General features: G+C 47.3%; 1 protein-coding gene across 2 annotated transcripts in view; it reads right to left on the bottom strand.

Annotated features, from left to right (window-relative positions):
* Positions 1 to 3,731: 3,731 nt before the first annotated feature.
* The window catches only part of acvr2ba (activin A receptor type 2Ba), a 161,719-nt gene continuing 147,858 nt past the window's right edge, over positions 3,732 to 17,592 (bottom strand). For both annotated transcript variants that reach the window (XM_072254123.1, XM_072254124.1), the window contains exons 9-11: positions 11,201 to 11,339; positions 7,805 to 7,935; positions 3,732 to 4,728 (exon numbers count right to left, since the gene is read on the bottom strand). In XM_072254123.1, coding sequence (XP_072110224.1) covers positions 4,534 to 4,728; positions 7,805 to 7,935; positions 11,201 to 11,339 — 465 coding nt within the window. In that variant the 3' untranslated portion in view covers positions 3,732 to 4,533. The remainder of the gene's footprint in view (positions 4,729 to 7,804; positions 7,936 to 11,200; positions 11,340 to 17,592) is intronic.

The raw sequence follows: 17,592 nt of genomic DNA, 5'->3' as shown, positions 1-17,592 counted from the left end.
GGTTGAACAAACCAGACCATCCGATGTATAATTTAATAAAAAGAATCACCCGCATCTTTTAATGTACATTCACTTGCTGCTCATTTGACTGTACACCCCGCACTGGATAAAGTGTACAAGGGCTTGCGTTGGGAGACCGGAACCCCCAGCTCATTCACCTCCCACCGTGCCCACAGCTGGCCACAGCTAAATTTATTGCCCTCCAGTTTACTGAGAGCGAGACACCATCTCCCACATCCAGAGGCCCTGAAGGGGAAGGTCACCACAGTCTTGCCAAAGGTCTTTCCAGATTGGTACAGCCCAGGACATCCCCAAGCCCTACCAAATTCCAATGGAGGATTTCCATTCCTCTCATCCACCAACTTGGGAATGCCATATGTGTGGCTTCATACAACTTGAATCTAGCTGGTTCTAGGACCAATTAAAGAACACTTGGGGATGCTAATTGGATCTGTTCGTTGTCCGGCTTCTTATACGAATGTTTGGAGACCATGAGCTACAAACAGCTGAATGCGTGTCTTTACAAGGTTAACTCTGCACTGCAAAAGCTCTGACAGGCGAGCACATTCCTCACAGTAGCACATGCTATCCGTGCTCGCCAGCCTGGGGGCTAGCTCCAACCTTCAGACAATCATTTCAAGTCAAGTCAATGCTGACTTTGTTTCAAAGAATTGGCTACAAAAATTAGGACACCCACCAGGTTGTAATATTTTTTCCTGAATATCAGCCAGTAAGCCAAGCATCAGTTTGGCCACGGTTACTTTAGGGGGATAAGGGAGCCCTTGTTGAACCCAGTTTCATGACTGGAGCTCTGGATGCTTTTGCTCTACCCTCTCATATCTCGGCCTACTCCGGCCTCAAGTTGCAGCCTCCAAGACAGCAAAACTTCCTCCAAGTGATTTCAATTCCTCACTCAGCTCAGATGGAGCAGGAAGCACTCAGTCAGCTTCCCGGTTTCCCAATTTAGGGAATGCTAGTCCTAGAAATTGTACCTTGCCACGTGCTGCTCTGTCAAATAGTTTTTCAATACAGCGAAGAAATAAGATGGTGAGTATTTACAATACCGTACAACAACTGAGGAAAAGAACAAGAGCGAATGTGATATTTCAGAGATTACCAGACAGATTGGGAACACCGACACCTGTTTTCTGCCCCATAATGGTCCCAGGATACTATTGACAATTGTGGCCCATTTAAAACCACACAGAAAAAATAATGAATCTTTGAAATGAGCTTGAAAATAGAACCACAACCAACAAATACCATACAAATTGTTGGTTCAATCAGCTTAGAATTGGTAATATATCTGCATAGTTTCATGGCAAAGTGGATCGATATTTATATCAAGCAGCAGGCTGGAACTTGAACCAAATCACATTCCAAAGCGCGGCACTAGGAATTGAAGGAAGTGCGGTTTAAATGTTTTTTTTTAAATACAAACACAGTTACAGTTACTGTGGCATTCCACAAAGATATGACTGTAGGGCCCTTGGTATTAAGCATCATTGCAACAGAGTGGCTCTGGATATCGAACCTGCTTTATACAGAGGAAAGCACACTGAAGACACAACTCAGCAAAGCTACTGGACAATACACTAGGTGGTTGGATCCTCCCCATAGAGGCCACAGTTTAGTTGAGGTCTGGGTGCAATGGCTTAGTTCTGTCCTCTCCCTTCAAAGGATTGATTTCCCCTTCCACTCCTTTTGGTCTCCTGGGAACCTGGAATCTGCAGCCTTGCCAACATCCGCACCTCTGAGGAGGGAAGGTGGAAAAGCTGCCCGATGAAAGAATTCCACGCCAGGCTGTGTGGAAAGGTGATCATGCAGAGGCTCCCCCCAAGAGCAAACACTCCAATATAACCCAGGGGATGCCATCAACCCCCAGCCCTTCTGCATGATTCCTTCGTCTCACCACCCACCCCCCTCCAACCAAAGTTCTTTACCACCACATCCCCTCCAAGTCTGGGCTTTGTCTTTCAATTGCCAGAGTGAAGATCTCTCTGGGTCCTGTTTCGGAGCAGGGAAATGGACTGAGGTACAGTTCACCAAAGCATCCCAAGTCAGGAGCATTGCCTCTTCCTAGATCACTGAGGAGGTCGACGCTTGGCCAACACGGAGATGCACATGATCACAAAAGCCCACACCACTCGCTTAACATCTGGCCGATAAACACACCTATTAATAGCTTGCTAAATTTTATATCACCTATTAAATCAATATCAGCAAAGTAATCTCATTAGCCCCAAAGGAAACAAAACCCATCAGAAAATCCTTTGAAAATTTCCATGGTGAAGAAAGGGAGTCAGAGCTGATGTTGTGTGATAGTTCTGCCACGACTAACAGATTTTGGTATAACAACATCGATCCTTTGAGATTTTCTTTCCCTCTTGTTTTAGATTGTCCCACGATGTACATAGAAACAAGCAGAGCCACGTGTTCCTAGGTCCAAGCGTACACATAGATTGTACTTAAAATGCTCTTCTCGGTGGTCAAATCCCTTCAGGGAACTGTGGCCAGGATTAATTGAAAGCGAATTAATTAGCCCCAGGTTTTTGATCACCACTCATCAGGCGTTTGGACAGGAGAGGGAGGTCACATGTGATGGGGTCATTGGCAAGAGGGAACCATTGGCTTGTAAATCGCCAAGCCAATGCAATCCTTGTCCTCCCCTCTCCTTCAACTCAACAAACCAGATGCAAAGAGGTCTTCTTAAACAGTTTGCCTGCTGGTGAACCAAGTTAGCTTTTGCTTCCTTCTAAACACAAAAAGCTTGTATCAGCATTGTGTGAACATTTAGCACAAAGAGACCATGTCCAATAAAACTTCATCAACCAACCCTTAATACGTAATCACACTTTGAGTCTTCCTGTTAGCTAAAAATATGGCACATGGGGATGGTTTTGCAGGGAATAAAAGAGAGATAAATTAAAACCTCCAAAAAGACTTTGCAAACTACTGTCTGGAAGACGACATTTGTATTGCAAAGATTAGCTGCAAAGGGGGAAGAAATCATGAAGTGTTTTGTGTGTGTCTGAGGGGAGGTGAACTGAAACCTTCACAAGAGCAAAATATTCACAAGAGCGACAGGAGGTGAGGCAAGCAGAAAACAAAATGAGACCGATAATGCCCAGATACCTTATAGGCAATATTCTACAAACCTACAATTATTTACAATGGTGCTTTACAAGGTAAATGGTAGCACTTCCTAATAATTTGGAACTTATTAAACTCCCTTGTCATAAAAGCCAACTTACATTAAAATAGCTCTACAAAGACAACACAACTAACAAAATATATAATAAAATCATACAGGTAGAAAAAATCTGAGGTATTTCTGGTTTTATTTTGAGGTGGTTTGTGGTCATGAGTTTTGTTTCGCGTTAGAACCTCGGAAGCCACGTTATGTAGTCGATTGTGTGTGTGTGTGTGTGTGTGTGTGTGTGTGTGTGTGTGTGTGTGTGTGTGTGTTTGTGTTTTTTTGTCCTCTTGAAACATTGCATGTCGCAAAATAAAAAGAGCAGCACTCGGGACATTCACGGACTTAAAACTGCTTATGGCGTGTAAATATGCAGCCATAAAATATGCACCTCTTTCTTCTTTAAGACAAAATAAACTCGTTTTCTTTTTCTCCCGCACCCACCCTCCCTCCCTCTCCCACCCCGCGTGCCTGTTGGATAATGACGCGCTCGGAAAGAAAACACAACCCCCACCCATCCCAAAACCCCCTAAAATTGACCGGTTACCTGAGAATTACTTTCGGAGCTACTTACATATACTTGCTTTGTCCAAATGCTGTCAAGTCTGTTCACTCCTCCCTTCACGACCCCACCCCCTTTCTCCCAACCACCCCCCTTCCCCACCCCCCTCACGCCAACATCCCAGGGGGAGTCCTTTCCCACCTCTCCCTCAGTGCGGGGCGAGTGCACGTAACAGTGTGCGGGGGGGGGGAGGGGGTTGGCGCTCACATAATAGCGTGCGCACGTACGTTACGGTGGACACCCGTTCTCCCGTTAAAAAGACCGCTTTGAAGCGCTCGCCGTCGAAAGTGTGTTTGTGTGTGTATGTGTGTGTGTGTATATAGATCCCTTGAGGAAGGTAAGATCATGTGTAACAGTCAAAAAAGGTTTCCTCCTATGGGGTGCAGCATTTTGTTTTTTTTCTCATTTTCTTCCTGTTTTTGCCGGTGGTACAGGTTTTCACAAACATTTTTTTTTAAAAAAAAAGTCACAAACATGCTGTCGAGAAGACAGAGAAAGCTACAAATGAGTGTGGAGAAAGAAAAATAAACACTCACACGGCTGAAATGGACTCAAGTCTGAGGTACCTGCACCTTGGGTAGCGGTAATTATTTTTTGCTGCATTCACTGGTTGGTATCTGAATGCTTGTGGATCGAGATGCCCGTTGAATACAGTAGAGTCATGTGTGTGTGTGTCTGTGTGTGCTGGTAAATAGCTCCGGATCCGAGAACAGCGACCAGAAGTCGGGTTAGGTTAGCAGCTATGTCGTGTGAGTCCGACTCCGGCGCCGTGGGATCAGATGCTGGACTCTTTGGGGGGCAGGTCCACGTTGGTGAGGGTGGAGACGCGGCTCACCAGGCCGTCGGAGGTAGTGCCGTTGATCAGCCTGCGCGTCTGCGCGATGCGCTCCACCACGCAGCCAGCCGATAGGCGCGCCTCCGCGTCGTGGTCCCAACACTCCTCGATCGTCTCGCAGAACAGCGCCAGCCCCTGTGGGGGAAGAGAGAAGCAGGCAGCGTTAGTGCAGGACTGCCACTCAGGTGCTGGGCACTGGGGGTAAGAGTGGAGGTTGACTGGTGCACATGGGAGGGGACACTGACCTCAGTGAATCATAGAACACTACAGCACGGAATCAGGCCAATGGGCCCTTCTAGTCCATGCAGAACTATTAATCTGCCTTGTGTCATCAACCTGCACCCAGACCATAGACTTCCATTATTGTACTTACCCAAATTTCTTTTAAATGTTGAAATCAAATCCACATCCAGCACTTCCTCTGGCAGCTTGTTTCACTCAGACTACCTTATCAGAGAAGAAGTTCCCACTCATGCTCCCCTTAAACATTTCACCTTTCACCCATAACCCATGAACTCCAGTCATAGTCTCGCCCAACCTGTTTGCACTTACCCTATCTATCAAATCTCCCCTCATTCTCCAACGCTCTAGGGAATGAAGTCAAAACCTGTTCAACCTTTCCCTCTATCCCAGATCCTCAAGTTCTGACAAATTTTCTTTGTACTCTTTCAACCTTATTCACATCGTTCCTGTAGGTAGGTGACCAAAACTGCACACAATACTCCAAGGTAGCCCTCACCAACGTCTTATACAACTTCAACACAACATCCCAATTCCTGTACTCAATACTTCGATTTATGAAGGCCAATGTGCCAAAGGTGGGTGCTCGAAGGAGCCAGGAGAACCAACAGAAGTGGGCACTCAATGTGGGGTGGGGAGGGGGGAAGGAAGAGAACAGGTGCCTTTCACAAAATTCTATTACATTTCTTTCTTCCTGTAAACGCCTGCAAGAAAATGAATCTCAAGGTAGTACATGTCGTTCAATAATAAATTCACTTTGAACTTTGTGTCTAATCCCATCTTGATCTGTAACCCTGCAAACTAATTCAGACACAGACATACATCCTGGTGTGTAGGGGGAGCCCTGCCCCCGCCACCCTTTCAGGCAGACTGTACTCACACAACTAAGACTGTCGTAGATCCAGGAGGACAAATCACGCAAACAGTTTTAAAAAAAGTCAATAAAAACACATGGACCGTGACCTGCAGAGTCGCTGAAAGTGATCCCGCCCAGCGCTGAGGCGAGTGAAACATGCCCAGGAGCCCGATGACTGTAGGGAAACAACTGCTCCTGAACCGGCCGGTGTGGGCCTCAAGATGCATTCAGGTGGTGGGTATCAGAATGTGCTGCATGTGGAAGCCGATATCACAGAGGGGTTTAAGAGGCTTTCACATGGGCAGGTGACTATGCTGTTAAACATGGCGCGGGCATACAACAGTGACGTTTTGCAGGCAGCCCACCAAACTACCAGATCCTCTACCACATCTAAACTGCGATCACTGCAGTCCACAGTCTGTGGTTCCCCCTTTAACAGATGTACTTTTGAACCGACTAAATGAACTGGCGCTTTTACCATCTGGGGGATTCGGCAAACTAGACTCTCGGGAGCGCCAGTACGGTCATCGCTGGGGGTGGACGCTGCGTTGAGTGGAAGACAAGCCCGCGTTCTGCTCCCTTACTCCGCGCCAATTAAAGTGCCGAGCAGGATCAAAATAGTCGAGGCCGAGAGCGGAAAAGAAACAGGTGTTCGGCGCCGCCTGCCTTCATTTGTCTCGGCTGTCACTTCTTGCCACCACCACTGGGTGTAGCTTTGTAAGCTATCTGCAAAACCCTGCTGCTGGTCACCAGTGTCGTCTTCAGCAGCATTTTCATCTGCCTATACGAAAGCCTCTTAAATGCCTCTGTTTTATTTGCCTCCACATCCCTTAACAGCGCATTCCAGATACTCACCAGTCTGTATAAAGAAAATCTGCCCCACCCCTCTACTTTGAATGCCTCTCCCTCCCCTACACATTAGTACATCTTGCGCCCCACACCGCCAGGTTCAGGAGCAGTTGTTGCCCTGCAGCCATCGGGCTCCTGGCCAGGCCTCACTCACCTCAGCGCGGGACGGGCTCCACAGCTCGAGACTCACCTTCAGGGTCTCGGCAGTTCTTGGTCCACAGGTTTTGTTACTTTTTCTTATCATTTGTGAGAATTGTCCTCTCTTGCACATTGGATATACGACAGTGTGTGTGTGTCTGTGTGTGGATTTTTTTTGGGATTCTATTGTGTTTCTTCATTTTGTGGCTGCCTGCAAGAAGATGAATCTCAAAGCTGTATATGGAAAACGAGGTTGAAGGCAGTGTTGGACTGCCTTAGGGAATCCAGCTCCGGATTTGTCCTCAGGGTTTACTCCTGAAGACTTTCCCATCAGTGGGTATGGCCGCAAGGCAGCGGAGGCTTGAAATCAGAGTTTCCCTCTCTTAGATGGACTGCCTTCCCAGGCTGACGAGCTCCATCTACCTGAAGCACTGGGTTTAAGGCGTCAGGACCCGCCTTCGCCCCTTCTCCCGTCAGTAGAAACAGTTCCACCGGGCTTAGAGGCTAAACCACACGAGACGGCCAGGAGTTGGTCTTGGTTGTCAGAGGCTATTTGAGGCGCAAGCCGTGAGGAGCACCTTTAGGTAGTGGAAGCTTGCCCCCACTACCACTCCACTGAAAATGAACGTCGAGAGGTGGGAGGACATCGCAAGCAATCCCTCTCGCTGGAGGCTGGAACTACGCAGAGGTCTAAAAAGAGGAGAAGAGAAGCTGAGACTTGCTGCTGAAGAAAATCGCACTCGTCGGAAAAACAGCACCAAGACAACACTGGAGGACAGCGCTTTCAAGTGCATTCGCTGCAGCCGAGACTGTCACTCCCATGTGGAACTCTACAGCCACAACAGACGCTGCTCTAACACAGACTGAAGCAAGACTTTCCAGGCGCAGATCCATGGTCTCGCGAGACTAACGGATGCCACCACCACCATATGGAAAGCATTCTTTGATAATAAATTTGAACTTGGTCTTTGAACTTTGAATACGCATGGAAGGGTGAGCTACAGATCATGTGTGGCACAAGGGGTCTGGCCACCAGAGGGCTCGGGACACTGGGGGGCTATTCTGAGATGCCCGATTGTCCAAGGAGCTGGTACGGATCACGCAATGAAAAGGACCAGACTTACTCACCGGATGCTTATACCAGCATTCTTTCAGGACAGGCCTCATCTTCTTGTGGACAACCACCTCCTGCAGGTCCTCCAACGTCGGGTGCTGGCCGATCTCTTCCTCAAATGGCAAAGTGTACTCGTCGATGGGCCCTGCACAGGCAGAGAGGTGAGATGAGGTTAGTAGCATGCGTGAGATGTCACGGCCGGCTCAATATTAAACCAACAGCCAACACGTCCGGTGATGGAAACCAGAAATAATACACAACGTGCTGTAAACTCTCAGCAAGTCAGGCAGCACCTGTGGAGAGAGACATAGGATTAGTGTTTCAGGTGAGTGATCTTTCATCAGAATGGCAGTAGTTAATGACACTGAGGTCACTGGGAAAAATAAAGAGCCAGAGAGTAATACAGCATGAAAGTAGGCCCTTCAGCCCAGCTTATTAATACTGGTTAAGATGGCTACCTAAGCTTGGCCCATTTCCTACTAAAACTTTACTATCTACTTTTCCAAATGCCTTCTAAATTTCATTGTAGCTGCCTCAGTGGGTGACAGAGTGGAGATAAGTCCCTACCAGAGGAGATATATGGCACTTCTTCCCTCTGCCAGCCTGCAGGTCACCCTTGGACAAGGTGTAGCACCTGCTTAACCCCCCGATCATTGTCATGTAAAGCCATGGGAGCAGGTGGTGCTTGGTCATATGAGCAGCCGGTGCATAACTCAAGTTCTGGTTATGCAACCATGGACACCAGACAGACAATCTCTGAAGAGTATTGATAATGGTTGGGCTCCCCTGTCTTGTAAAGACACTGCCCAGAAGGCAATGGCAAACTACTTCTGTAGAAAAATTTGCCGAGGTCAATCATGGTCACCCTTCAGCTTCCTATTCAATCTTTCTCCAGATCCTCTTGACCCGATGCAGTTAGTTTTAGACTCCCCTACCCTGGGGGAAAGATTGTGACCATCCATTGTATAAACCTCAGAAAGGACTCTGCTCATAACCTAAATCAGTCCCAGTCTCTCCTTACAAATCAAACCCTTCCTCCCACCACATCTTTTTTTTGCACCCTTTCTAATTTAATGACATCCTTTCTCATAGTTGGATGACCAGAAATCTACAGAGCACTCTGAATGCGGCCTCGCCAACACCTTGTAGATCTTATCTTCCATTTTATTCTTGTTTGCCCACACCACACCCTTCCCCCCAGAAAGCCCCTAACCCCACGACCTTCCACATGTCAACACGCTTCCATCTGAGACTGCATGCACTCACTCCAGCTCATGGCTTTATATATCTCCATAAGTCACCTTGTGCGCCGAGGAATAAAGTCCAAACCTGCCCAACCTCTTGCCATAACAGAGTGAGATTTTGATCAACTCTGGTGGGATTTAAAGTGTCACATTAAAGCAGACATTCCACTTGGGACTATCAAAAACTGGTGGACTTTGTATAAGGAAGATAATACCTCAAAGTTCAAAGTAAATTTATTATCAAAGTACATGTATGTCACCATATACAACCCTGTGATGCACTTTCTTGTGGGCACTCTCCATGAATCTAATAATCATAATAGAGCTGATGAAAGACTGCACCCAAAACGGCAGACAACCCCTGTGCAGAAGACAACAACCTGTGCAAACAGGGAAAAAGGAAATAATAATAATCATAAATAAGCAATAAATATCGAGAACATGAGATGAAGAGTCCTTGAACACGAACAGTGGGAACATTTCAGTGATGGAGCAAGTGAAGTTGGTTCAAGAGCCTGATGGTTGAGGGGTGATAACTGTTCCTGAACCTTGGTGTGTGGGACCTGAGGCTTCTGTACCTTCTTCCAGATGGCAGCAGCCAAAAGAGAGCTCCTCTGGGTGATGGGGGGTCCCTGATAATGGATGCTGCTTTTCTGCAACAACGCTCCATGTAGATGTGCTCAAGAGCAGGGAGGGCTTTACCCGTGACAGACTGGGCCGTATCCATAAGTGGGGGTCTACCTGCACACTAGAATCAAGGTCCGGGACAGTAAAGTACAAGGTCAGCATGGGCAGGATTATTTAAAATCGGGCTGTGATAGAATCCCATTCAGAAGAAATTGTGCTGACACATCCTGAGTCTTGTGAGCATCTCTGAACTTCCTAAAGGGCTTACATTCAACAAGGGAAAAGTTAGGAATTTTTTCCCCCTGGAGTGCGGGGAATGAGGGAAGATTTGATAGAGGTATACAGAATGATGAGGGGTACAGACAGGGTAAATGCAAGCAGACTTTTTCCACTGAGGTGTCACCTCAGTTGGGTGAGCTAGAGGTCATAGGTTTTAGGGTGAGAGGTGAAATATTTAAGGGGGAATTTCTTCACTCAGAGGGTGGTGAGAACGTGGAACGAGCTGTCAGTGGAAGTGGTAGATGTGGGTGTGATTGCAACATTTAAGAGCAATTTGAATGGGAGGGGTATGGACGGCTATGGTCCGGGTGTGGCCTGATGGGACTAGACCAGTCTGGCTCTGACCAGATGGCACAAAGCACCTATGACTCTGACCTGCAGCTGCTCGTGACATGATAAATAGGGCAGACAATGTGGGTACATGAAGGTTGGTGATAATCTCCGATCATCTGCTTCAACACACACATGCTGGAGGAACTCAGCAGGCCAGGCAGCATCCATGGAGAAGAGTACAGTCGACGTTTCGTGCCGAGACCCTTCAGCATTCCTGACGAAGGGCCTCAGCCTGAAACGTCAACTGTTTACTTTTTTCCATAGATGTCACTTGGCCTGCTGAGTTCCTCCAGCATTTTACGTATGTTGCTTGGATTTCCGGCAACTGCAGATTTTCTTATTTGTGTTTTTTTTAAATCATCTGCTTCAGTTGGGTTGACAACTAAATATGGGCAAGATATCACATTCCCCGTTAAGAGAGCAGGGGATCTTTCGAGTCGCCCCAAGAGCAGAGGGGCGTGTAAAAACCTGCACCTCAGACCAAGCAACGCCGTCACCACTGCAGTGGAGTGTCAGCCCGGAGACTTGAACCCATCACCTTTGGACCTAGAAGTGTCAGTGCTGTGGCATTGAACCTACGAGGCAACGAATGGTTCAGAGATAAAGATTAGCTTTATTGTCACATGTACCTCAAAAGGTACACTGAAATGTGTCAGTGACCAAGAATCGTGCTGGGGTCAGCCCACCAGTGTCACCATGCTTTGTGCCAATGTAGCAGGCCCAAAACTGACGAACCCTACTCGTACGTCTTTGGACTGTGGGAGGAAACCCACACCGTCAGGGGAAACGGGGCAAACCCCTCACATACAGCAGTGGGAATCCAACACCGATTGGCGATCGTTGGCGCCGTAAAGCGTCTGCACTAACCACTGCGGTACGGTGTGGACGTGAGCTGTGTGGTGAAGCGAAACAGGAAGTAATACTTGCCGTCGGCTGCGGTACACCTCATGATCATTTCCCAGAGCACCAGCCCCATGGCATACATGTCTATCCTGAGGAAGGCATCTCGCTGGAAGTTAATGGCCCCCTCCAGGACCTCTGGGGCCATATATCTTCGTGTTCCAACCTAGCAAGAAGAAGGGTTCCAGTTAGATCAGGGGAGGCAGCTTTCAGCCCTTTTCTGAACAAGACAAATACCTACAAATGGAATGCCTTAAGCAATGTGGAAGGATTAGATACATGGTCATATCTCAACCAGGATCACACTGCGTGGAGAAGGCCCAAGATCCTTGTGCTTCAGTCAGCAAAATTTTAGTTAGGATTACCAAAAACAGCTACATACAACACCTTAAACAAGGATAACACAAGCTAGACAAAGGACCTAAACTAGACTTTGACAAGGTGGGGGTGTCGGGGGCAGAGGTCAGCATCGGGCGGGTGTTCAGCTCACTGTTCGGTGAGGTTTACTTGTCTCTGCACTGAACTGAGGCTGTGGCCTGCAACTAACTCACATTCCTGAACTTCAGCTCTGAACGTTATTTGCCTACTTTTATTGTCTGCATGATTTGTTTTTCTTACCCCCCTCTCTCTGCTCAATGGTTTTAATGGGTTTCTTTGTTTTGTGGCTGCTTGTAAGGAGACGAATCTCATGGTTGTGTAAAGTATAATAGTAATAATAGGCATCCGTTAGTCTCATGAGACCATGAATTTGCCGGAAGGTTTCCAGGGCGCAGGCCTGGGCAAGGTTGTATGGAAGACTGGCAGTTGTCCATGCTGCAAGTCTCCCCTCTCCACGACACTGATGTTGTCCAAGGGAAGGGCATTAGGACCCATACAGCTTGACACCAGTGTCGTCGCAGAGCAATGTGTGATTAAGTGCTTTGCTCAAGGACACAACACATTGCCTCGGCTGGGGCTCAAACTAGCAACCTTCAAATCACTAGAAGAACACCTTACACTTGGCTACGCGCCAACACTGAAGTATACATACTTTGATAATAAATTTACTTTGAACACTCTCCCAAGCCTCAGGCTGATCCTAACGGGAGCCTCCAGGCCGTATGAATAACACACAAACACAGGAAAGAGTCGCCCACTCTGCTCTTCATTAGGGTCATAGCAGACCTCCTATCTTATACTGGTCAGGGCATGAAGGGATACGGGGGAGAAGGCAAGAGATTGGGGCTGAGAAGAAAAATTGATCAGCCATGACAAGAGAAAACTTGAGGGCAAAATGGTGTAATTCTGCTCCTATATCTCATGTTGCTAGCACAGGAAAATGGAGTGACCTCCCTACTCTTCAACATCAATCCCTGTTTCAATTGGACACAATGACGGAGCCTCCAAAACCCTCTATGGTATTGAACACTAAAGGTTAGATTAGATTAGATTCAACTTTATTGTCATTGTGCCGAGTTCAGATACAAAGCCAATGAAATGCAGTTAGCATCTAACCAGAAATGCAAAGAATAGTGTTATTTACAAAATAACTGCGAATAAAAAGTGCTACAGCACACAAATATAAAACTACTGAGATAGTACAATATGGGTGCAATACTGCTTAGCACTGTGATATGAAGTTCAGCAGGGTCACAGCCTCAGGGAAGAAGCTCTTCCTGTGCCTGCTGGTGTGGGAGCGGAGGCTCCTGTAGCACCTACCGGATGGGAGGAGAGTAAAAAGTCCATGGTTAGGGTGAGATGCATTACCTATCCCAAGTGAAAGTTTCTCCTCACCCAACCCCAGATCACCTGTCCAAGAACTCCGAGTTTAGACACCTCAGTCCTAGAAAACATCCTCCTTGTTAAGTCTGGTACGAATGGTGAATCCGTCAATGGCATCACTTCTCATTTTCCTGAACACAGGATCGATCCTCTCAGTCTCTCCTCATACAACAAGCCCACTATGCCAGGAACCAGCTGAGTAAATGCCATCTAAATCAAGCCAACTGGCTATGAGAAGGGACCAGACCCCATGGGACACAACTCAACACTGGGACTCAGGGTGCGTGGTTAAGCAGCGGCTATGGTCTGCTTCGTGTGAACAAGGAGTTTCACTGTATCCTGTTCTATACGACAATAAACTGATCTGAAATCTGTGCTGCTGAGTCATTGCCATCTGAAAACCTGCAGCTGATATCTGGTGCCATAGAGCGCTGCAGCGCAAAAGCAAGCCCTTTGGCCCATCGAGGACATGCAAACTGTTACTTTGCCTAGTTCCACTGACCCACACATGGCCCGTAGACCTCCACCAACCCCCCCCAGCCATATACTTAACCAAACTCAGTTAAAAGCTGCAATCACAACTTCATCCAGCATTTCCATTGGCAGCTCCTTCCACATTTACGCTGCCCTCTGAGTGACAAAGCTCCCCGCCTTAGGTTCCCCTTAAATATTTCACCTTTCACCTATGACCTCTAGATCTAATCTCACCCGACCTCAGTAGAAAAAGACAGCTTGCATTAACCCTATCTATACCCCTCAATTTTGTATACCTCTGTCAAATCTCCCCTTATTCTCCTACACTCCAGGAGATAAAAGTCCTAACCTATTTAACTTTTCCCTATAATTCAGGTTCTCAAGTACCAGCAACACCTGGGAAAATTCTCTGCACTAAGTGTCTAAAGCAGAAAAAGCTACTCTCTCTTTGAATCTCTTCTTCTCCCTCCACTGTTGCTTTACTTCGCTGGGTGGCGTGCGCGCGCAGAGGCACAGTGATAAAGTTATCCAGGTGGGCTGCACCCCTGCCAAAGGTCTGTTTCTGTGCTCTAGTGCTGTATATCACCACTGCCTCTCTAACGTCTATCGGGTTAATATCTCACAGGCGTTCCTCTGTCGCGTATGGGCAGAACCCTGCAGAGTGGTTGCAGTCTCCGCTCCCCATGTCTGCACAGAAGTTCTTTCGGGGGAGTGGAGACTCCCATTGTGGCGGAGCACGAGGTATTAATCACGGTGACACACTGCGGCAATTCACCGGCCTCACAATAGGGGCATCCAGCACGCTGCCCCCTTCCCACAGCCCCATCACAGGCACTCAGCCTAGCGAGCTCTGCTTAATCTCAATACCATATGGAAGATGAAGCAGCGAATCCCTGTGTTCAATGGAAAGTGAAAACACAAAGGGCCGGGTGATTTATGCAGCATGAAAAATCCCCAGAGGACAGTGGCTCCCACGTATCTCGTTGCTGACCCTGTTCCAATTGGATTTACATTCGGACACTGACCACATAAAAAGCAAGGAAGAATAGGCCATTTGTTTGGAACACAAAACATTATAGCACAGAACAGACCCTTCAGCCCACAATGTTGTGACAGAGTGGACGTGGGGAGAATGTTTCCCATAGTGGGTGAGTCTAGGACCAGAGGCTACAGACTTTGAATAGAGGGGCATCCTTTTGGAATGGAAATCAGGAGGAATTTCTTTGGCCAAAGAGTGGTGAATCTGTGGAATTCCTTACCACAGGAAGATTCTAGACTGGTCAGGGCATGAAGGGATACAGGGAGAAGGCAGGAGATTGGGGCTGAGAGGAAAATTGGATCAGTCATGACGAAATGGCGGAGCAGACTTGATGGGTGAAATGACCTAATTCTGTTCTTATATCTTATTTTAAAGAGACTCTTAGATAGGTATATGAATGGAAGATAAATGGAGGGGTCCATGGCATAAAAAAAGTTGGGAATTCCCTGGAATAGAGGAATGTCCAGAGATGGGGAGGAATTTCTTTAGGCAGAGGGTGGTAAATCTGTGGAATTCACTGGCACAGACTGCTGTGGAGGCCAAGTCATCGAGTCTAATTAAAGCGAAGGTTGGTAGGTTCTTGATTAGTCAGTGCGTCAAAGGTTATGGGGAGAAGGCAGGAGAATGAAGTTGAGAGGGATAATAAATCGGCCATGGAATGGTGGAACAGACTCAATGGGCTGAAAGGCCTAATTTTGCTCCTATACCTTACGGACCTTTTAACTTACTCCAATAATAATCTAACCTTTCCCTCCTACATAACGCTCCAATTTTCTATCATCCATGCACTGATCTAAGAGTCTCTTAAATGTCCCTACTGAATCTGCCTCTGCCATCACTCCTGGCAGTGCATTCCATGTACTTACCAGTCTCTGTGAAAACCTACATCTGGCATCACCCCATTTACTTTACCATTCAGTGGGATCAGTTCTGCTCCTGTGCCTCACCGACTGTACAACTTCATCCCTGTATCCCACAACCTCCTTCAAATCCAGAAGTCTGTCAGCTTAATCAAGGCACACATTAGGAGCAGGGGTTGGACACTTGGACCCTGTGACTGACTGGCTAATGTTGTAACCTGAACTCCATACTCCTGCCTCTCACTGCCCTCACACCTTCCCTCATTACTTTCCTGCACCCTCCCTCTCCCCCATCAAGAACCTTTTCCAGGAAGGATAAAAATTAGCTTTATACGTCACATGCACATTGAAACATACAAAGACGTGTCGTTTGTGTCAAGGACGAACACAGTCAGAGGACGTGCTGGAGGCAGCCTGTGAGTGTCGCCTCACTTCCGTCACCGACATAGCACACCCACACCTTACCACCCTCACTATCCGCGTGCCTTTGGAATGAATGTGGGAGGGGAAACCGAAGCCACCGGAAGAATCCCACACAGTCACACAGAGAACTGAACCCTGACTGCTGGTGCTCTGAGGTGTTACACTAACCATTACGCTCCCCTACCATTCTATCTACCTCGACCTTAAACGCAGTCAAACATGGCGTCCACCATCCTTGGAGGGAGAGAACTCCAAATACTCAGGAATCCAAAAGAGAGAGGGAAAGAAATGTTTCCCCTGTCAATTGGGTGACAGGTTATTTTTAAGCAATCCCCTTCCATTGAAACACCTCTAGCTTTCCAGGCACAGTATCACCAAAAAAACTTACTGCCTCGATTCCAAAACAGGCAAGCCCTTCTCCTTAGGCCATCACTACACCCTGCCCCCCCTCCCCGCCCCCCAACCACAGGTTCTCCTGCCCAAGGCCACTGGTCATCCAATCACAGAGCTGGACAGTGCAGAAACCAGTCCTTGTCCAGGCCAATCAAATTGCCCAACCAAATTAGTTCCATTTATCTTGCCCTGCTCTTTTAAACCTTTTTCTTCTCAATTTTAAATCAGATGCAGCTAGTTTTAGACTCCCCAACTCTAGGGAAAGGACTGTGACCACCCACTGTATCTAAGTCTCTCATGATTTCATAACCTCTGAGGACATCTCTCAGCCTCCAATTCTCCAGTCAAAGCAGGGGTTTCCAACCTTTGTAATGACATGGACTCCGACCCCTAGCAGAGGAGTCTGTGGATGCCAGGTTGGGTCCCCTGAATTAAAGGATTCCCAGCTTATCTGGTCGCTCCTTATAAATCCCGGCACACAGCCTCGTGAACTGTTTCTGTACCCCTCCAGATTAACGACATGTTTCTGATAGCTAGACGACCAGAACTGTACGTAGTACTCCTGACGTAGCCTCAGCAAAAACACTTCCTTAATCAGTACACAGAGCTCCCAAACAGTGAGAGTGCGATACTAGATCCCCTATTAGGGAATGAGACAGGGTGGGTGACAGAGGTTTGTGCAGGGGAACACTTTGCATCTAGTGATCATAATACCAATAGTTTCAAGATAGTTATGGAAAAGGATAGGTCTGGTCCTCCAGTTGAAGTTCCAAGATGGAGAAACAATAATTTCGATGCTATCAGAAAGGATCTGGCATTGGGACAGATTAATTTTAGGCAAAAGTGTGCTTGGCAAGTGGGAGGTTTTCAAAAGTGAAATTTTGAGACTACAGCGTTTGTATTTCCTGTCAGAATAAATGGGCAAGGATAACAGGTTTACAGAACCTTGGTTTCAGAAAAATATTGAGGCCCTGGTTAGCGAAAAGGAGGTGCATAGCAGGTATAGGCGGGGTGGAACAAATGAGGTATCTGAGGAGTACAAGAAAGGCAAGAGAACACTTACAAAGGAAACCAGGAGGTTTAAACGAAGACGAGGTTGCTCTAGCAGAGAAGGTGAAGCAGAATTCTACAGATGTGTTAAGAGCAAAAGGATTGGAAGTGACAACCTTGGTCCTCTTGATAATCACAGTGGTCATTTATGGATTGTGTTGAATGACATAGGGGACATCTTAAATGGATTTTTGCATCTGTATCTACTTGCGAGACACGAGAAGTGAGGCAAGGGGCAGCGAGGTCATGGACTGTATACAGATTACTGAAAAAGTGCTTACTGTCTGTCGTTGTGCTGTGGAGAGCATTCTGACAGGTTGCATCACTGTCTGGTATGGAGGGGCTACTGCACAGGACCGAAAGAAGCTGCAGAAGGTAGTAAATCTAGTCAGCTCCGTCTTGGGTACCAGCCTACAAAG

This window comes from Mobula birostris, chromosome 3 (assembly GCF_030028105.1).
Source record: "Mobula birostris isolate sMobBir1 chromosome 3, sMobBir1.hap1, whole genome shotgun sequence".
Lineage (NCBI taxonomy): Eukaryota > Metazoa > Chordata > Chondrichthyes > Myliobatiformes > Myliobatidae > Mobula > Mobula birostris.
The sequence above is the reverse complement of the archived record's forward strand: the minus strand, read 5'-3'. Positions and strand labels throughout refer to the sequence as shown.